The following is a 22,304-nucleotide window of genomic DNA, read 5'->3' as shown; positions in this document are numbered from 1 at the left end:
GTAGCGGTCAAGAAATAACCCAATACCCGACATACCAAAGCCGCCCAAGAAATAGAGAAGGAAGAAATCCAGGAATGACTCGCCGAGGGCATCTGTGAGATCCTCAAGGTCGTCAAGATCAAGGTCCAAAAGCTCATTTTCTTCTACATCTGACAGTATCAGTGTTAAGGATATGCAACCAGAAATCTAGATTGTATACACAAGGGTTTTGTGGTCTGAGGCCAAAACCATGATTAGATATTCTGTCGAGTTTAGGCAAGACTGGGTTTTTTTTAATTCTTTCTGTTAAGTGGTTGATTAGCTGTAACCAGTCAAGGCAAATCCGAAGTAAAAATGTCTTATGCTTGATGAGCCAATATTACTCTTGAACCTCCATAAAATGCCCAGCAAACAATGGACCATTCAGATGATATTGTGGATTTACAAACAAAAAATGTAGAAGTAGAGAAGACTATATGTGAAAGGTTGCATTGAGACTAAGACATGCACGATATGATTTTCTCATACATATGTGAAAGTAAAATCCCGAATTTCGATAAAGTAGTTCAACACAAATCATTGGGATAGCTATTCACCAATCACCAGTGCCCCTAGACTCAAAGTAGAACAGACAATGATAGTCAGATATCGTACTGAAGCTAATTGAATGGTTCCATGTAAACAGTTGAACTAGTTGGGATGCCAGATGCAGTCATGCCACCTTAACATGCTAAAGACATGATCTTCAGTTGTCACAATAACATTTATGTAGATAATATAACAACACGATCTTCCAAAACGACAAAGGAGCCATGACATAGAAATCACGCTTTACTGTCATCTCAAGAAACAAATACATGATGGTGGATATATCCATCATCAACTAACTGTATACATGTTTGTTACATACACTATCACCACAGTTCAAAACTTTTCAATCACCTATATAACCAACCCCCATGAATGAGAAACACAAATGAAAGAACAGCCGATGCCACCATCTGGCAGCAAAGCTAATATTTAACAACATTTGCTCCTTGGAGTTCTTGATAAATCGACCAAGAAGCTTGTAGTAGGTCACTGGCTAAGGTGACATCATTCATGATACCTGATAATTTTTACTAACAGGAACAGGACTATAACAGTAAGGGGTTGTTTGTACTAAGGCATTGTTTGGTGATTACTAACAAGGATAGGGCCACAACAGTAAGGGGTTTTGTTTGGATGAAGGCATTGCTTAGTGATTTGTCAAGGATTTGGATTATATTTCCCCTTTACTCAAAAAGGGCCTATGCATTTAGGGATTAGTATTGGCCATGACCTGAGGACCTCTTGTTAGAACTTCTGTCTAAGGTACCATAACGGTTTTGTGATTGGTGTGAGTTAGGTCTTGTGGGGGGTGTCCCGCCTCCATAAGGTCGCTGCTGCCATTGTTGACCCCCATATGGTACAGGCTGGTATCCCCCAGAATAACCACCAGCATATGCTGGGGGGTATGGCCCATACAGTCCAGGACCTGCTGATGGAGCAGCAGACTGTGGGTTGCCACGGTTTTGATGGTATCCAGGTGGCTGAACTCTTCCACTAGAATCATGGTGGTTATCTCTTGCATATGGGTTATACTGTTGCCTTCCATGGTTACCTCGTTCATGCCGGGAAGGTCCCAACCTTTCAGGCTGATACTGACCATAAGCTGCTTGACCATTGGTCATGTTATCATCAGAAACATGCCAGCCAGAACGACCAGCAGGCTGTTCCATTCTCGGAGGCACTCCATGGTTACCCACATGATGCCTTCCATTTGGATAGTTCATACCACTCATCATTGTCTGATATGGCATAGATGGGGAATTATTTTGCCCACCACCCCGAACATTCAAGCTGTTTACAACAAGTCGATGGGCAGCTTCCCCGAGTTGGCGGCCAGATAGAGCTCCTGATGGGTTTTGCCTGAAACCAAATCATAATAGTAGGTATAAATTTTCAATGCGGCTGCAAGACAAGGGAAAGAACTGGAATAGTACCTGTTGCTGTTATCATAAGGCCTCCGGTGGTTGTTATCATGAGGCCTCCTACCGCTGTCTTCATGCCACAGCACTGGTGGTGGTTTCAGATCACCGGCTTCTACACTCTGCAGATTTGATCAAAGACAGTTTCAATTACTGGGATATCGACCATATTTTGGTCCATTAAGACAAAGCCATGTTGATTCTACAATGTTGTTTACCTTCTTGGGTATGATAACACCAGCTGGTGGACGAGCGATGTGCTTGTGTGGATCTGGAAGCTTGTAGATTGAGCATCTGGCCAAGTGAAATGCAATAACTGTCAACTAGGTTGCCACTAAATCATAATCATACGTGGCAAAAGCAATTGATCTTACATCACTTGATTATCCATGATGTCCTCAAGCCCATCTACAGGAGATCTGAAGACAGGAGGGGACGGGTCCCCACCACAGAGTGCAATGTAACCATTCATTCCTCCACTAAATAAAAGAAACAAGAGTAGCAATGTTAGAGAAATCCAATAATGAACACATCGGCAGGCTAATATATTAGTCAGATGTACTCCAACCCCCACCCCCCAGGATAAGTAGGCAGGTTTTTTTCTGTGCTTTCTACTCGATAATCCTGAAAAACTTAGCTAACCTAGCTGAAGGATCAAGTTTTTCTTTGATTGCACCACGGTCTTTGTCTGGCAGATGCCCGAATTTACTGTTGAGAGAGTAGATATAGGGAGAAAGTGAATGGGCGCCATTCACAAAAAGCATATTGCACATGGTACTGTTTCTCCTTGCTTCTTCAGGCTACACAAAAAGATAAGGACAGAGAAGCAGATCTTAAGGTTTTTTTTTCTGTACCATATTGCTTACAAGCATATTTGCACAAGAAGCTGTTTCATTTCCATACCGTCAAAGTATCCTCAACTTTTTTAATCTCAGCCAGCAACCGATCTTCTTCTATAAAGGGCAGTTTTGCTATCCCCTGTGAAGTATGCACTGCTCTTAGTCATGACCGGTATACAAATATGCAATAAGTAAATATGTTCTCCTAGGACATTTACTTAGAAGGGCTCATGTATGACATAATTATCAAATTATGCTCTGTTAAGTACCTGCCAAGAGAATCTTTTCCCATTCATATCTACTTCAAAATCTGCGTGGTAAACGGGACATGATAGATTAGAAAATATCTTAGCTCAAGAGAGAATCTGATGATACAGCTCACTTCTTATGTTTACAACATCAACATACCAGTTGGATAAAAATCAATTATTGGTGAATTTGGATCAGTCATCAGTTGCCGATACTTTAAAGGAAGTGCATGGGCACTGAAAATGAGATGCAGCAACCAATAAGAAAAAAAATGATCACTGGAGACAAGAGACGCAATCTTCGCATATTCACCTTGCAGCAGGGAAAACCCCCATTAGCTGATCAAATGGCTTGAATGGTGACCCAAGTTCGAAAGTTATATTGAGCTGACTCAGACTCGTTAAATCCGAAGCAAAAGGAGCATAATGATAAGGATAAAACCTTCATGCAGTAAGACAAATTTAGAACAACTTCATAAAATATATATAGCTGCATTACAAATAACCATTTCATTAGACATGAACTGGATCAACTAGAGCAAGCAAATTACCATTGCCATGAGCACACCCCTTCATAGTAGTAGTGCATAACCCAACACAATCCTTCAGTATATTTGAGAGCCTAAAGATGGAAGGAACATACACAAAAATGAGAGAATTTACATATCTAATAACAGTAAAATGAAATCTTCTATCCACAAATGTGTATTGCTTCCCATAATATACTTACAACATCCCTCCGTATTTCTTCCATCCGTTCAGGTGTCCTTGCCCCAAACTTCTCTTCATAGTACCTATCCCTCCATCCTGGTTCTCCAAGCTTTACCTGAATATTTAATATATTATGTGTCATTTTAAGCCTTTGAAATGCACCGATGCAAGAGGCCAGACCACAACCATCAGAAATTATGTTCTATGTTTAAGGACTTTAACCACACAGGCACTAAAGGTCAAACCACGGCAAGTATAGAAAGGAACCAAATGTGCTTCAATTTTTCACCTATATGTTCCAAAATATAGGAAAGCAAGTGTTATGGGCACTGGGCAGTTGGCAGGGTTGACTGGGCCTATTGAGCTGGTTAGGCAGTATGGCAAGCAGGATCTCTCAGGGTTAAGAGTTAGTTATTAGAGATAAAACTAGAGGTGTCTTGCTTAGGGTAAGAAAGGCTCCCTATATAAAAAGAGGAGATACATAACAAAGCAAGCAAGAATCAATCTATTATCTAGTCCCTTCTATTCCTGCCCTTGTGCCACTGCCACCTATTGCCAGCGATGTCATGCTGCTTCGGTCCGGGGCCATCCAGATTTATAGGTTCATAACATGAAGACTCAAATGTCAATAAATTATAAGTTACAGCAATATTTCACAACTGGCATATTACACAAGATAAAATGTAATGATATGTTTGGTGCATACATACCTTGTCCTCCTCTGAATTTTCAGAATTGAAGACATCTGATTTCTCACGAAGAGCATCCTTAAGCATAGACTTCAACTCTTCTTTATTTTCACGCTCCTAAGTTACCACAGGAAAATCAGATAAAATAAAAAGTTACAAATGAAAAGGCTTCTCCAAAACAAAGCTAAATGAAATGAACTACCTGTGCTTCAAGATCTTGTTCAGCCTCAACGATAGCAGCAGCAATGCTGGAACCTGATGATGATACTCTTGGAGCTTTCCGAGTTTGGTTGTACCTTTCTCTCTGAGATCCATTCTGTTCATATGGTGAAGGTACTGCTCCAGATGCAAGGCGGGACCCTCGGAAATTTGAAACAGGTACAATAAGATCATCTCTGACATGGGGATCCAGATCATCCCCGCGCTTTGCTTGGGCCTTTTCCCGTTTTATTCTTTCTGCTTGACGCTGTGAACAACATAAAGTAACTTAACAATTGACCTGTGCGTATAAAATAATAAGCTTCCAAATATTTTTTCAATTTTTTGTTTAAAAATCTCAAAACAATTCAAATAGCTTACTCGAGTGCTATATGGCACTTACAGAAGTGATAAATAGTATACTTCCATCCCATGGATAATGTATTATTAGAATCAAGAGCGTGGGTAAATGCTGGATGGTGGACATTGAACAGACAGTTTTTCTTTCATTATGTAACACTTCATTGCACGAAGTATGATGCAAACTTGAAAAACTGTGAAACCAATACAAAGAAGGGGGGAGGGGGTTGAACCCATGAAAACCACAACCCTGTACTGTACCACTAGTTACTAGGCCACAAGAAAACTCAAATGCAGATAGGGATTTGAACCTACTGCAAATGGGAACAAGTTTGTTTTGTTTTCATTGAAAGAAGAATTTAGCTGCCACTCACCAACATGAGAATATACCAGAAAATTGATCAAGTTAAAAATGCCAAGAAAAAAATTACGAGCCCTTATAATATTATTTCCAGGTATAATTCAATAACTTTAAATGCAACAGATAAAATTTACTTTAGCCTTGCACACCTGATGCAAACGCGCCCTTTTCTGAAATATTTTATCCTCATAAGAGCCAACTGCTTGAATGAAGTGTTCGACTCTATTCAGATCCGGCTGAAATAACAAAGAAATAAACAAGTTACTGCAAAAGTACATAGGGTTATCAGTAGTTTTGTAAAAAAACATTAAGGAACAACAACAATATATTAAACTTCTATTACCGTGCAAGAATCTGTTAAATAGCCACCCATTGAAGGAAATTCTTTCTTGTACACAGCCATTAATAGATTGATAGCTCCCTGCAGATACACCAGGCAAATCAGTAGAATTTAACCAAAGTACAAGAGAGTACTAGGAGCAAGGAATCATATTTATTTAACTAAGGGCCTGTTTGGTTTACTACCTAATTTGCCACACTTTGCCTAACTTTTTTGCCTAAGGTTAGTTCTTCAATTCGGACGACTAACCGTAGGCAAAGTGTGGCATAGTTAGCTGTGAACCAAACAGGCCCTAAATATCATGACTGCTAGTAAGCACTAACACTGATACTTAAGAGCTACTACCTGCAAAGGTAGATATTTTAGTATAGCATTAGATAATAAACCAGAAAACTAACCTCCCTGATCTCTAGTGTTGGCATATGCGGAAGAAAATCGTTGCCAACGAAAAAGCACATGAAGATGAAATCATCAACAATCCGTTCAAAATCAATCTGGAAAGGCGGATTTGGCATTCTGAACTCATATTCTAAGTACTCCCGAAGGGTCCAGATATTCAAGAACTGCAAGGGCACAAAATCAAGAAGCAATACAAAATAAAAATTAAGACACTCAGTACAGGTTGAAACAGCACCAATATGTAGAAGATTAGAAAACACCTCACACCCAATTAGGGGGGGGTGGCTTTCATATATATACAGTCAGGTACAACATGGAATACAAGTAACATGATATACATGTGTTAGGCTATACACATCTCTAATACCCACCCACAGCCCCACAGTCACAGCGGGAGGGAACTGTACACAGAGGCTGGACCTGAAGTCATTGAACAACTGTTCAGGCAGTCCCTTTTGTCATAATATCCGTGAACTGATGAGCTAAGGGAACATGGAGAACTCTGAACTGCCCCAAAGCCACCTTTTTTTACGAAGGAAGTGAATGTCATCTCAATATGCTTCATGTGACGGTGATGAACCAGATTGGCAGTCATATAGACTCTGCTAACAGTGTCGCAATAGATGATGGTCACTGAAGGGATCAAGATATGAAGTTTGTCAAGCAATTGACGCAGCCAGCAGCACTCACCAACTGCATGAGCAACAACTCGGTACTCTGTCTCCGCATTGAACCGAGACATTGTGATCCGCCAACAGCTCGGTACTCTGCCTCCGCACTAAAACGAGACACTGTGGTCTGCTGTTTTGAAGACCAGAAAACTAGGTTATCCCCGAGGAAGACAGAGTAGCCTAACGTAGAGCGTCGAGAGTCTAGACATCCAGCCCAGTCAATGCCGGAGTATGTCGTGATGGATGACACGTTGCCAATGCTGAGGTGCAGATCAATGTTGAGGATGCCCTTCACATAGTTCAAAATGTGCTTGAACAGAGCAAGATGTGGCTCCCGCCTCCTGTGACCGATGCAAGAAGAGACAAACCTACTAAATGGCATAGGCAATGTTTGGCCAAGGCAGCATGAGATACTGCAAGGCTCAGCAAGATTCCGGTATTCTAAAGTGCTAGCAACTGGAGCTCCATTGATGGAAGACAGCTAGGACTTGGAGTCAACAAGTGTTGTCAAGTGGTGACACTCAGCCATGTCGGCCCGCTAAAGAAGGTCGACGACATACTGTCTTTAAGACAAGTGGAGGTTGTCCAACGACCGAGTGACAGAGATGTCGAGGAAATGGTGTAGAGCCTCAAGGCCCATCATGACAAACTTGGAGCTGAGACGGTTGATGGTGCGTCGCAGAAGATCCAAAGAGGATGCTATGAGGATGATGCCATTGTCATACAGAAGGAAATACACCATCTCCACTCTGTCTTTGAAGATGAAGAGAGAAGCATCTGACCTTAGTAACCGGGAACCGGGAACTTGGCCACGTTCCTCGTTCCGTTCCAGGAACGTGGGAACAATCTCGTTCCAGTAGTGTTAAATCCTAGTTTTTGTAGCGTACCGTGTACCACGTTCCCGTTCCTCGATCCCATCGATCCGGGAACCTGGTTACTAAGCATCAGACTATGTCGTGGTAAAGCCGTGCTTACAGACTTAGGTGGCAAACCGGTGATGCCATGCACGAGGAGCCTGCTTGAAGCAATATAGTGATTTCTACAACGGGCAAACCTAGCCAGGGGTTGACAGGTCGATGAAGCCACAACCGGTTGGTGCGCGTAGACAGTCTCCTCAAGGTCACCATGAAGAAAAGCACTCTTCATGTCGAGCTGATGGATCGGCCAAGAGCATGAAACAGCAATGCTCAACACAATCTAGATCATAGCAGGCTTGACAACCGGACTAAATATCTCACTGAAGTCAACACCATGCTGCTCAGAAAAGCCACGAACAACCCAACAAGCTTTGTGGCATGATATTTGTGCTTGAAGAGATACTTGCTCATCAAAATGTTGGCACTCGATGATCGAGGAGAGTCTAATACTCGTCCAGCATCGCATCATGCCAGTTGGGGTCAGCCAGGGCACTACAAGAATTGGCCAGCAGTAGATATGTCAATGTTGTAGACAAAGGCCCTTGTAGTTGAGCGAAGGCACAGCACTTGTTTGTGTGTGTGTGTCATCATGCGATTACGCAGGGGATGGATCGATGCAAGCCCCTACATAGGCCGACAAGAAGGTGCAAGGGGCTGCAAGGGCCCTAAGGCGGCCTAGGCAGCAACTTATAGACGCGGGACGCTGAGGCTCATGCACAACACAAGGTACGGAGGCCTGCCGAGTGGTAGTGTAGAGTGATGAGGTGCAACCAATGCACTATCCATACCACCGGCAAATGAATAAATCAACGCATACGTGGTGGTTAATGGCTAAGCTGGTGAAGAAGACCGATGTTGGTACACCTTGCCATTAAAACACTGATCAACCGACACTAGGGCTGAGGGCCAAAGATGGAAGGTGAGGCTGAACTAGTCGGTCTAGCCCAAAGGTGCAGCAAGGTAGGGCTGGAAATGAGCCAAGTCGAGCTCGGCTCGCTCGAAACGACTCGGTGCGGCTCGGTGAACCAACGAGCTCGGCTCAATAAATTTACGAGCTGAAAAATATGGCTCGACTCGTTCAGGCTCGCGAGTCGGCTCGCTAGCAGCTACATTAAGTCTTATTTAAATCATAAAATGTATTTTTTATATATGACATAAAAAATATGTATCAAAAATCTAACAACATATTCTAAACAATGAGTCCATAAAAAATAAATTAATTAATTAGTAACATATTAATGTAATAGTGTACGATATAATACATGTCATTAGGCCGGCTCGCGAGCCTGATAGGCTCGGCTCGACTCGCTGCTTGAGCGAGCCACAAAAGCAGGCTCGACTCGGGCTCGTTCAAGCTCGCGAGCCGAGCCGAGCCTGAGCGAACCCAAGCCGGCTCACGAGCCTCAAGCTTTTTTTCCAGCCCTACAGCAGGGGCAGGGCTAGGTGCCTACTTAGGTTGACCGACCATCAGTACTAGGAGGGCAGGTCAACGAACACACATGGAAAAGCATAAGCATACAGGAGGAAAGGCAATGCGCATGATGGTCGCATGGGGTCACGCCAGTGGGCAGACGGTGCGCGTAGTGGAGGGACGATAGTGCAGAGGAGTGTCGCACGAGGTCGCAATGGATCACGCGCACGGAGCGAGATGGCGCTCGGGGGATGAGGTGGACGTGCAATCGAGGATCGACGACGTAAGGAAGAGCTAGGACAGAGGCTAAAACAGGACCTAAGTGTCTGATACCATGTAGAAGATTAGAGAATACCTCACACTAAATTAGCAATTTAGCAAGGTGGCTTTCATATATATACTCAAGTACAACTTGGAATACAAGTAAGATGATATACATGTGTTGGACTATACATATCTCTAATACATTACCTGGTATGGTTTCTTTGGAACAATAGCTTCACCTTTCTCATCGTATTCCCCAGCTTTTCTCTTTGCCTTTCCTTCACAATTAGCGGCTAGATGCCCCACCTGACCACATAAGAAGCATTTGTCCTGCTGCCCAGGTGTAAAAACTACCTGCAAACATAAAACTCATAATCTTAAACTGAAGATTTTACAAGAAAAATGTTAAAATGAAGTGAATATGAAGGAGAGTTGTGTATCATCGTATTAAGGAAAAAAATGTAATAAATCCTTACAGATACACATCCACACCCACTCACACTAATGTTACAGAGTGTACAAGATTGTCTGAACAAAAACAAACTCTACTAGAAGACTACAAGGTGAAACTAATGGTTTTCTTAACAGATTTAAAAAGTGACAAAGATAGCAGAAATTAGATGACCAAATATTTTAACAAAGAAAGTAATTAATTTCAAACTCGCTAAGCAAGGCTTACCTCTCTCAATATAGAGAAGTGTACTTCATGAGTTGCTAAAGCTAACATTATGAGGTCTGCATCCTGCATATGTACACATGCAAGCCTATGCATCAGCAGCACTGAAGAAACGAAGTTCAACTGAAAGCATATCTTCGTTTCCAAAACGTACCAGGCCATATAAGCAATGGCGTGTGTTTGGATTAAATCCAGGGAGATTCCGTTGACCACGAATATACGACATTATTTTATGCTCCCCTTCGCCAGGAACATTGGCATCAGATAGAATAACCTTCAAAATGATTTGGTCAGAACATACCATTTCTTCATTATTAACTATCGGGAGTTACAAGTATCAAAGTCCAAATTGGCAACAGATATAGCACTTACTTTGATTTTTTTCCATCCAGGATCATAATTCAGTCTTTGATGAATGTAGTACTGTAACGCAACTGAAAGAACAGCCATAAACTCGGTTCCTGGAGTAATAACATTAGAATCACAAGTTTGTGATTGTTGTTTTGCAGGAAGCCTTCTTCCTTCCCTCTCAAACTCTTCACGCAACCGTTCTTCCTCTGCAGCCTGATAGAACAATACTGAGCAATGAGTGCAACTACAAATGGTTTATACTGTTTCAAAACCAATATTGAAATGACAGCGTATGATCATGAACTGAACAGACGATGATAATTCCACTAGAATACTGACCGCATCAGCTGCATCTTTTGCAGCTCTGAATCGTCTAGAACGCTGTTGGTTCATTTTAGCACGTGGAGCCACACCATCTGTAAGCCACTGTATAATCAGCATATATGTGGTGGCACAAACTCTAACAACACCTTAAAAGAATAACTATCGTGTGTGTTCCTAATTGTAGCTAATATATATGACCATATGAACCCTAATTTCTAGTACACTATAATAAAGTAGTAAGAACAGTGTAATCTGCATAAAGGTTTACGGAAAACATACCAATGGCCATGTACATAAGCTTCCTAGGGCGAACCATGATGAAGAGTCTATCGATGTAATCGAACATGCACTGGAAAACCTCAGCAAATGTTGTTGGAGAGGGCTGTAGAACAAAACACCAGACAAAATTACAGTCAATACAAGTAACAGAAACAATACTAGAACTACGGACAGAACAGCAGACAGAGTAATAGCTGACACAGCCTCAACGTCCTCTAAATCTATCATCTATATCTGTCCTTTACGGTCTCCTCTAAAAGATCCCATCCTCTATATCTCCTTCCTCTCCAACAAAGTCCTCTAAATCACGTCCTCTATACGCAAATACCTATATTAGAGACATTTTCTTATTTTTAAATTTTTACATATGTATTGTCATACTCTCAAATGTATTGTACATATTTTGGTTTTGCTAAACCGGTTGTTTAAAGTATTCAAATAGATAGAGGACCATTCAGAGAAACTCTATATATAGAAGATCCAGCAGTGTCCTCTAAATTTAGGACGTTGCTGGAGGGAGGCTGGAGGGGGTACAGGACCGTTCGATCCTCTATATTTAGGGTAGAGGAGCCTTTACACGCTCTGTTGGAGAGAGCCTTTTAGGTTGTCTCCAGCAACGTCCCCTAAATTACATCCCCTAAAGGAATATTCCTTGTCCTTTACAGCACACTCTAAAAGATTCTGTCCTCTATATCTTCTCCATCTCCAGCAACGTCACTAAATTCGGTCCTCTATATCTACAGTGCTACGAGATTTCAAAATACATATTGGTTTTTCACCGCTTAAAAAACAGTTCATATGTCGCGAAATTAAAATACGCTACACAGTACATATTGATTTTGTGGTGAAAATAAGAGTATTACATATTTAAGCAAATAATGTACCAAACATTTGTATTGGAGCAAATAATATAAAAAGCTAACCGACTCAGTTTTCTAAAATAAATTCGTATTGGACAGAACATCGTTCATGTGTATATTGCTTGTCAGACATTTCGTCGATCAGGAATCAGGCGTCCACGATTTCCATGCCAAGCCATGGACGCGGTGCGCAGTATGCAGCAACACCATAAGCACGACGAGGTAGACGACCGACCTCCTGTCGCCCCTCCTGTCTTCCTCTTCCCTCGTGTATTCCCTCTCGGCCATGCTGCCCGGCTGTACGCGCTGCTCAGACTGCGGCGGCGAGACGACTTTTTCTGCTCCGCGGGAGGGGGCAGCGACGGGGATGACGGCGAGGCAGTCGAGCTCATCATCACTGAGAGCTACGACGACCTTGACCAGAGCAGAGGATGCTTGGAGCTCATGTACCGTGAGGCGACCTCATGGGACTTGGGCGGAGAGGAGCGACGGCAGAGGATCTCGATGACGGGGACGATGAAGTCAAGCACGGGAGTGAACACACCCTAAATTTTACCAGATGCTATAGCGGCTGTTGTTGGAGGCGTGCCGAACGTCTTCATCCGCTACATTTAGCGTACAGGGTGATTTACCGGGTCTTGTTGGAGAGAGTCTTATTAGAGATTCCTGTCAAATGCAGGTGCTTAAAGCAATGCTACTAGGGAAATGAAAACGTAGGGATTTTGGCCCACATAGGACAGAGGAGTAACTTCATCATGTAGCATCAAATCCGGTGAGGTGCTATATATGATTTTAGTCTGTTAGGGTTGCTCGCCTATCTAAGCCCCAACCAAAACAGATTCTTGAAATGGAATCTTGAGGCCTTGAATGAATGCTTAATGATGTCGCAAGCATCTTATTAAGCAGTAGTTGCATCGTACCAGAGTCCAGAGAACAAGCAGTCTCACGAGCCGACAAGACAAGCACAAATCCAATAAGATTTACCACAGAGGCGTCGAGTTGCAGCCTGATTATTCGGTGATTACGTACCCTATCCTCGGGGTGGAAGCAGGGGTGTATGATGCCGTTCATGTCGAGGTAGAGGTTGTCGAACTCGAGGCCGTTGGGGTTGGGCTTGGAGGTGTCGACGGGGACCCGGACGCCCTCGATCTCGACGGGCTCCTCCTCCACCACGTCCACCACCACCATCGGGTACTTCTCCGCCAGCCACCGGTAGAACGCCGGCACACCCATCTCACCGCCTACTCTGCCGGAACCCTAAACCTAGAAGCGGTGGTCGCGGGCGCGGATGCAGGCAGAAGAGGCGCGCGGGACCGATCTGGCGGGCGGGAAGCGTGTCGGGAGCGGGAGCTCGCACGGAGCGGCGGAGCGAGAGGGCCGGGGGGATATGCGCTTTTGCGGCGCTGCACAAATATCTCGGACAGGAGGGGATGATGCGTGTTTTTTTACGGTCTGAACCCTGCGGAGCCGGGTTTTCTAGTTTTGCTTTGTAACGCGTGGAGTTCGTTGACTCGACGAGACGAGCACGGGGTCGGTCCGTGGGCCAAAATGAGTATATGCTGGGCTGTTATTATGGTCTGATTCTTGATGGTTTCCCCAGTAGCCCAGAGGCCCGGATGAGCCCAGCCTTTTATCCTTTATACTCTCCTCTTCTGGATACGTCAAACCCGAGCAATATGTTCCGTTTTCTTTGTGTTTTAGCGTTTTCTATTTAAGCTCATGCGTTGCATAGAATCTCATAATCTTATGGCCTATTTGCATCAGATTATAGCTTCAGTTTAAATAGTTTTTTTTTTAATCTGAATAAAAAATAAAATTTCTTATCTAAATGTCTTCTAAAGGTTTACAACTTTAGCTCCATAATTTTCTAGAGCTTCTAGTATCATTTTTCACCAACTTAACCATATTTTCTAAGCCGGAGCAATTCAAAATAAAGCCTTAAAATCATATATCATGTAATTAATTAACACAAGTTATCTATATTCATATAAGGATGGACCATAAATTTGAGTCATATATATACATGATATAGAGGGCATTCAAAGCAATGAGCAAATCTTTTCTTTATGCTTATCTTAGTTCCTATATTTATCACCAAACGTTTATGTAAAGTTAATTATGTTAGTGAAAAGGTCGCGAGGAACTTGATTGTGCAATGTTACGAATGGATTCTAGCCAGGCGTGACGAAGGATGCTAGCACATTCCAAAAAGGATCTTGTTGTTGCTTAGACGGAAAGAATATGTGTTTCTAAAAAATTAGTAACAAAAAACTTTGCAGCCGATTAACAGACCATGGAACCTTCACATCATGGAATCTGCACAATGTTGTAGTCTTCGCGCAACATAGAAAGCTCAACAACAAATACGTGTACAAATCTAACTCAAACTAAACTTGTAGATGTGCTTTTGGAGATGCCTAGTAACAAACAAATGAAGTATATGCACTTATAAACATACATCCAAGTACATTGAGTGAAGAGCAAATAGGCAAAACTCATAATGTATCCCATGGTTCAGGTCACCACCAAGGTTAGTATACACCCACGGTGTTGAGGAAGCCAACAGTTTTGGAGTCTCTTTCGACTTGCACCTCTTCTCTAGCCCATAACTAAGGTAGTGAGATAGAGGATTCCACATAGATTCTCAGACGATATACAAACTTCATTGTAGCTCACCGCAACCATGAGAGCTCATTAGACAATGCATAGTCGTCTAGGAGGCTTCACCTAATCACCTCTAATAATAATCAATGCGCAACGAATAATTGATGAAACCAGAAAAGTGCTCAAAGGTATTGTTTGCTCTCAAATGCTCACTAATGAGTTTAGAAATGGTTGAGTCAGCAACATAGCTAAGAGACATGGGATGAATATATATATACCCACCCTACAAAAACTAGTTGTTATGACCTGCAAAGTGAAGAGCCTCCACCCATCGGTGTAGAGTGTCTTCATAAATGTCTGGAGACTCCGCGGGTCCTTAGGACAACATAAGCGACTTCACGTAAAACGTCATAGTTTTTTACTCCAAACTCCATTTTCAACGACATTGGAGCTTTTGGAAAGCTTGTTTTGAGGGCTTTATAACCTAACTAATAACAAGCCCCAAGATCAATAGGTGCATGTATTATGACATTTTATTTTTCTCATGTTAGCCATATAGTGTTCCACATAGATGGTGAAATGAAAGCCATTATATTCCACATAGTGTTCTCTCATGCCATTTTATTCCACGTAGTGTTGAGATGAAAGCCACTATATAAAATCACTAAAATAAAGGGTTAGACCCAAAAGAAACAAGGCATAGAACATGCTCCCCTTAAAATGTGCACCAAGTACTCGAATTACTTGTTTAATGCTTTATCGATTTAAGAGCCTAGAGGAATTCATCCTTGTAACACCTTGAATTTGGGGGTATAAAATTTCTTTGCTTGTATCCACAAATTCAGGGGTTACTCCTCTTTTCTCTCCCTTCTTGAGTACCTTTTTCTTTAGAAAGGGTTATTATTTTGGAAGTGTAGATGTTTTTCCTATGAGTAAAACCTCAAAAGTATAAAGAAGTGTTGCATCATGCTGACCTCATATCTTACTCTTGTTTGGTGCATATGTTTGGTGTTCATCCCTTTAAATTTGTGAAGTGCATTTGAGTATGGATTCAAATAAAAGAGAAAGAAAAACTGAATTCAAAAATAAAAAAGAAAAGAGAAAGGAGCCCAGAAACCCCTCCCCTCGGCCTTCCGGCCTAATCCGCGCATGCCCGCTCTCCCCTCTCCTCTGTGTTGTGGGCCCTCCTTGTCGGTGTCGTTGCCCTCCGCCCCCGCGTGCCCCCTCTCCCTCTACCCCGCGGGCCCCGCTTGCCAGGCCCATCGTGCACGCAACCGTGCAGCCCTGCCTTCCAGCCTCACCCTCGCCCCCTCCCCCGCGTGCACGCATGCCGAGGAAGGCGGCACACGTCGCGCCCTCCTCGCGCAACTGTCGTTGCCTCAGCTCCTTTTGAGCCCCGCACATGCCCGCCCTGCCTCTTTTCCCGCGCCTATAGCCCACCTCGTGCAGAACCGCCGCCACTCCAAGCTCGCCGTAGACGCGCTGTGGCAGAACCTCCCATGCACCTGTCCTTGTCTCAAAGACCTCAGACGGCTATGCATGTGCACCGGATAACTTAACAGGATCTGTCCGAGTGTCCCAAGGACCTCGGATAAAACACTTACAATCAAGATCGCAAGATTAAGTAAACACAAATCACACACCAACATTTTGCAGCGGAATTTCTTTATTACAAAAAGTTACAAGTTACAACAAATTTACATTATATTTATCGGAGTGATTACAAAAGTGATTCAAAGAAATAAACTTTGAAATGTTATAAATTATTTATAAGATTGAAATATATGCTAGCTCAATGACAATCCTCAATAGGAAGCATAGAAGAGCTACTTTAACCTATAAGAAGGCCATGCCCATCGACGCTTAACACCATCCACAGCAGCACAAATCTAGTACCTGCAACAATATGGGTTCGAAAACCCTGAGTACGGAGTGTACTTTCGCAAGTCTTACCCGACTAAGGGAAAACACTCTCAAGGATATGCTGGATTTGGGAATCAAGGAAAGACTTTTAGCAAGAATCAACATTAATAGTTTGCAGAAAGCTTACTAAAATAAGTCCTTACTTTCAACATTTTAATGCTAGATAGACCTTATTTACATCTAGTCTAATTTCATCATCACATTAATCAATACAACATGATTTTTGCTCATTATGATTCCATCCATGACTTAGATTGCAGGTCAGTGACCTAGTCTTCATATCCGAGAAGTAACGGCGATCCGAATCGATTAATACTCAGATGGGGATCTCCAACCACACGACATTTGTAGCACTTAACCCTTGCATATGTCAACTCGCCACCAGGTTTCTCAAGACCAGAATGGGTTCACGCCAACTGAGAGCACAAATATTCCACCGTCCAGCCTCTTGCCACGGAGGGTACACGCTACTCTCGCCATCTCTCAACTCTCATTGCGTTGTGGCCTTTCTGGTATTGGTCTGACCGAGGCAAAGCTTACCCATGACGAGGCATATGACCAGTTAAAAGGTCCTCGGTCAGCAGACCTACATTCCCTACAAGGAAGGGGTTGCATGCACCGGGGCTTGCCTGGAATAACACTAGGTCAGTGTTTGTTAGTTGACGTCCAATTGGCGATCAACTATTGTCTTGGCACTCGTTCAAATTATCCATTTTTAGTTTCATCATAGGCATCATCTTGTGGACATCGACTCCGACATTATCGATCAAAAACATAGATTATACTAATCAATATCTGACTCCAACATTATCGATCACAAACATAGATTATACTAACTACTAGCGCAGGACATCGACTTCATCTTACGCGCACTGAACACAATTAACATCGACAGACTTATCGATAATTGCTTAAAATACTAAACTTAACCTACGCGTCACCGAAATACCACACTCTGCAAAATAGAACTAGTTTGAACATACTCGACAACCAAACTCATCGAAGCACACCTCGCATCACTGGTATTTCTAACTTAAACTTCATACACACACGGAGCGTCTTATTTCATGATCATAAAACCAATAGTAAAGATAGCGAATCAGCTCACCACATCTCAATTCGATTTGATATTTGCCTGAACGACGACAACCTTTTATTGAAGTCTTTGATCGAACACTTGGCGAGTGATGCGCTACAACCTTCTTCTCCAACCAATTTCTAGGACCTTTTTTCTCCTCCAATCACGTACAAACACACAAATAATTAGTATCTAATCAATCGACGCTAGGCGAGAACAAGAACCGAGAGTCTCACCGGCGATAAGCGCAAACGCGACCTACACACAGGGACGAGAGGCAGGCCGATGAGGTTGAGGTGGTGGCAACGACCAGGTTGACGACGAGCCGCGCGCAATGGAAAGACCGCTCATCGGGATTGACAAGCATGTCGGGACACAACGCGGGTCAACGGCGCACAACATACATAGGAAGGCACTGGCCTGAGGGCGCGCTGTAGTGAGCTTGCAAGGGCGAAAGCTGTAGTGAGCTTGCAAGGGCGAACAGCTCACGATCAAGCGACGGCGAGCACGAGACCGAGGCGTGCTGCACGTCAGCAATTGACGAGAACTGAAGACCGGCAATGAGGATTCGAGGAGCGAGCGCCGCAGCCACAGGCGTGGGAAATCGACGGCGAGCAGGACGCGGATCAGGGAGCCTGCTTGATAGTCGAGCAGGGGAGGACGGGGTTCGACGACTCGACGGCAAATGCGAACACGCCGAAGCCCGATGGACGAGGAGCGAGCGCGCCGCAGTGACGACGAGCAGGCGCTGCCGAGTCTGCGCAGAGCTTCTAAACCACGTGTGTTGCGGTGGTGGTCCGGTGGTCGGAGGAGCGCGCGTCCAAAGATGAAGACGATGGCCCAAGGACGAGCTCCATGGCAGGGGGAGGTCGAACGCAGGGGCGCGGTCCGAGCTGGGGCCGAGCGCCATGGGAGATGGGACGAGCTACGGCAGGAAGGGCGCGTGGAGGGGCTCGGCTGGGCGAAATCCGAGCAGGGAAGCAGGGGCAGCGACGGCCAGCGCCATGGCTGAGGGCAGGGGCTGTCGGCGTTGGGGATGAAGGCCGGGGCGAGCACCAGAGAACAACAGCGGCGACTGGGAGCGGTGGACGTGACCTGCAGAGGAGCGCCAAGTCGCAGAGATGAGGGAGAGAAGAGCAGGGTCAGCACTAGTGGAACCCAGGGTGAGTTTGCCGATTTCCATGGCCAAAGGGTGAGATCCGAGCATGAGGGAGATGAGGGAGAGAGAGGAGGGGCGGCTGGGCGCCATAAGCGCGCAGAGGTGAGGGCGGCCGGGCGAGCAGGGACGGCTGAGCGCCATGAGGGAAGTAGGCGCGCGCCATGGGAGACAGAGGAGGAGCGCTGTGAGAGCTTCACGGCGAGGTCGCGGCCAGGTAGGGAGCTCGGCTGCTCGACTGCCTGCAGGGGAGGGCGCGACGGCCATGGAGGCGAGCGCGGAAGAGGAAGGAGCACGCGTGCGGGAGCTGAAGGAGAGAGAGACATGGCTGATAAAAATCAGAGAGAGTGGAGTGCCGATGGCCAGTGAACGGTGAAAAAATCAGGAGGGGGCGGCGGTAGGGAGATATTTGCGATAAGATTTTTCCTATTTTCCCTCTCCCATTTCTTTACACAAAGTTAAATGCAATTATCAAGTTTCCAGAGTTTTTGAGAGTTTAAATGAGTCGGCCTGAAATACATTTTAGACTACACATTTTATTTTTCGGACTATGAATTAGCGAAGCAAATTAATTTTCAATTACTCGCTTTCAGTTCTAATTACACTGGTTTGGTTTGTTTCGGACTGAAAACATTGTCGTCGAGTTCTAATTAATTTGTTCGGGATAAAAATCATAAGATTGGGTCGAGCTTCCGAATTTGTATTCTCTTAATCTATAAATTTTAAACGAACACAAGACTCGGCATATCACGAAATAAATACGCGAGATCGATGCGACATCGAAAGTATGATTCTTTCGAAAGCGACATCACGCATCGCTCACGTGGGCGAGAGGCTGTGTGCTGCCCAGACACCGGTTAGCACCTGCCATGCGCCACGATGCCAGGCCACAGAGAGACACGTGCAACGCAAGCGTGAAGAATTTCAAATGAAGTTTAAGGAACCAGATCCGATTTCAAGGATTAGAGTTTGGGCAAGACGTCAATGGCTCAACCCAAACGATATTGGATTCATTGTTTCGAAAGATTACTAAAGTCTGAATTTTGCAAAAATAAATTAGTGACAATTTAGACAGATGGAGACAGACACGATATCAAAATCGTGATAGACGAAGATGATTAAAATTTAGTGTCCATTTTATTCACCGCTATCACGTGTTAAAGTCCGCACTCGTGGTCGAGCAGACGATAAACACCTCGGGTGTTACAACCCTCCCCCTTAAAAGAATCTCGTCTCGAGATTCGGAGCGAAAGACTTTTAAGAGTAGAGAATAATGTAACTCATGTCCATATCAGCGATAACATAAGGTAGTTCCAAGTAAAGGCGAGTGTCTCAGGAGGTTGTCTTTCTAGTGGACATAGCATGTCTCTCTGTAAGCTAATTTAGAGATGTCCATCAATAGAGGCGATGTGTGCCAGAAGAACACATAAGGTTCCATATGTGCAGTTTGCTTTTTCTGATGACACTGTACTATCTGAGTCTGTTGAGCGGGCGGCAGATATGCGACTTTATCTAAACAGAACTAGATGCAACCTCTTGGGTAAAACACACAGAAAGAGGTTTACCAACAAGTGGTCATTGGAAATTCATAGCACATAAGACGAGTGTGGATGTCGAACAACATCACAGTTAACTCGTGACTAGCCAGAAAATCCAAGTCCAATGATGATAATGGAGACTCGAGGAAACATCGATGAAGATTATCAACAAATGTTGGCTTCACGATGAATCCACTTTTTTTTCTTGAAGGAGACTTCTGAATTGGTAGCAAATTTAGTAAAGAACACATCAAAGTGGTATGCTCTTTTGATCCAATAGCCATGATAGATATTGCTTGGTCACTTCAACAAACAACACCGAAATCGTTTCAAGGAAGAGATCTACAGAAGATAACATTTAGTGTAGTCTCGTAATGGATCATGACTAGAGACCTCGATACCGGCATGTGCCAAGCAGCAAAATCCTGTGTGCACATTCACATGAGGCTCTCAGTTTCACCGCGGCACCATAAGTCCTTAACCATGACACCATTACTAAACTGGCACCAATAATGAATCTCACATAGTAAAACTAGAGTATGTAGAGATGACATATTGATATAGTCTAATAATGGATTACAACTACTAACCATTGTACCAGTGCGTGCCGAGTAGCACAACCGTGTGTGCGCACACACAGAAGGCCCTCGGTTTCGTCGCGGCACCGTCAGTTTTAGTCATAACGCCATTACCAAACATAACCAATAAGAAATCTCACGCGGCACAAATAGACTAAGCCAGGATGACAATATACAAAAGAGACTCTCTATCAGAATGGTTACAAGTAGAGAGCCAAATAGATCATGGCCTGATGAAATGAACTAGACATGACCATAACCTAACTTGATGAAAGGGGTACGATGGGAGACTGTTACTTCAGCCCCAAGCATATTTCTATGCCCATCGCAGAGATCACAAGATCAAGGATTAACATCTATTAGATACGGAGGGAAAACAGTCATAAGATTAAGTTGGTATGCCTTTGATAGATATGAGGAAACCAAAGGCATCAAATTAAAGAAGATGATCAGACATGACTTTCCTAGGTTGGGTCGATAAAGCGACAAGATAATCCACAAGGAGAGGCTGAATACAATAGAGACCTCAACCTGCATCAACTGAGCAAGGGCAGGATCTAGGATGGAAACACGACCACTAAGGGAGTTACAAGTTAATTGCCAAGAACACGGACCCAAGATCCTTATTTGAAGTCCGAGTATATCTTAGGTCCAATAAAGAGATTATCTAAGCATTCATTTGCATGGCTGGGTCATGAAGTGATAATGGAAAATTCAAATTTGGGTCATGATTCACTAAATACAAACATGACCGAGTTTAGGGTTTAGGCAAACAGGTCACAGACATTCTATCGGCACATCGAATACAAGAACAAACACCATTTGCACTAATGGTCCAATTAAGAAAAACTGGAAGCCATCTAAACATGTATCTCTAAAACACCACATTATTTACAATCATCAAGTATTGGAATAAAGATGAGAGAAGCATTTTGGGTGTATAAGTAACAAACATGATGCAACAATCAGGAGGCATGCTCGTCCTATTCGTCCTCACAATTTTTTGCCAATCTAATGTGGCAATAACGTTCTATATCGGTGGCATACTTACGACTCTCTCGATATTTTGCTAGTCGTCAGCTACACATACGTTTTCGAGGTTAGTGTACCTGCAGAAAAATCCATCACAACCCAATTTCCCATGATGCAAGATTCACACATGACAGTTTATCACAGTTTATACTCCATATATTTCAATATGGAGGCCAGTTCTTCATTAAGCGTCGAGCCACGCATAGGCGTTGCTGCCACACTTTAACCATAGGGCAGCCCATTATGGTAACTCACCTTCTTACCTGAGCGTAGGTGTGTCGTTACAAGTACATTACACTTCTCAGTATTCCCATGTCTGTATACCCATACACATCCATGGGGCACCGAATTCCTGGAAAAATAAATACTCCACATCGCAGCCTTCATATATACACATGTAAACCATGTATATAGGCAAGCGCCATATTTAAGCACTCCCCTAGATCGATGTTTGTTCGGTCATGCTCTCACATCTCACCTTACCTGAGTGTCGATCCATCCAAAACTGA

General features: G+C 43.7%; 1 protein-coding gene across 1 annotated transcript; it reads right to left on the bottom strand.

The window, feature by feature from the left end:
- Positions 1-793: 793 nt before the first annotated feature.
- LOC100501093 (uncharacterized) lies at positions 794-13,306 on the bottom strand. Its single transcript, NM_001322411.1, is given in 23 exon segments — positions 794-1,929; positions 2,004-2,110; positions 2,207-2,282; positions 2,363-2,467; positions 2,631-2,788; positions 2,892-2,966; positions 3,097-3,137; positions 3,236-3,312; positions 3,389-3,517; positions 3,627-3,697; positions 3,806-3,901; positions 4,497-4,592; positions 4,678-4,941; positions 5,544-5,630; positions 5,738-5,815; positions 6,133-6,297; positions 9,604-9,750; positions 10,076-10,138; positions 10,227-10,346; positions 10,445-10,636; positions 10,763-10,839; positions 11,027-11,129; positions 12,916-13,306. Coding segments are annotated over 23 exon segments (3,177 nt in total). The 5' UTR covers positions 13,120-13,306; the 3' UTR covers positions 794-1,283.
- Positions 13,307-22,304: the final 8,998 nt, after the last annotated feature.

Source organism: Zea mays, chromosome 4 (genome assembly GCF_902167145.1).
Source record: "Zea mays cultivar B73 chromosome 4, Zm-B73-REFERENCE-NAM-5.0, whole genome shotgun sequence".
NCBI classification, from domain to species: domain Eukaryota; kingdom Viridiplantae; phylum Streptophyta; class Magnoliopsida; order Poales; family Poaceae; genus Zea; species Zea mays.
The sequence above is the reverse complement of the archived record's forward strand: the minus strand, read 5'-3'. Positions and strand labels throughout refer to the sequence as shown.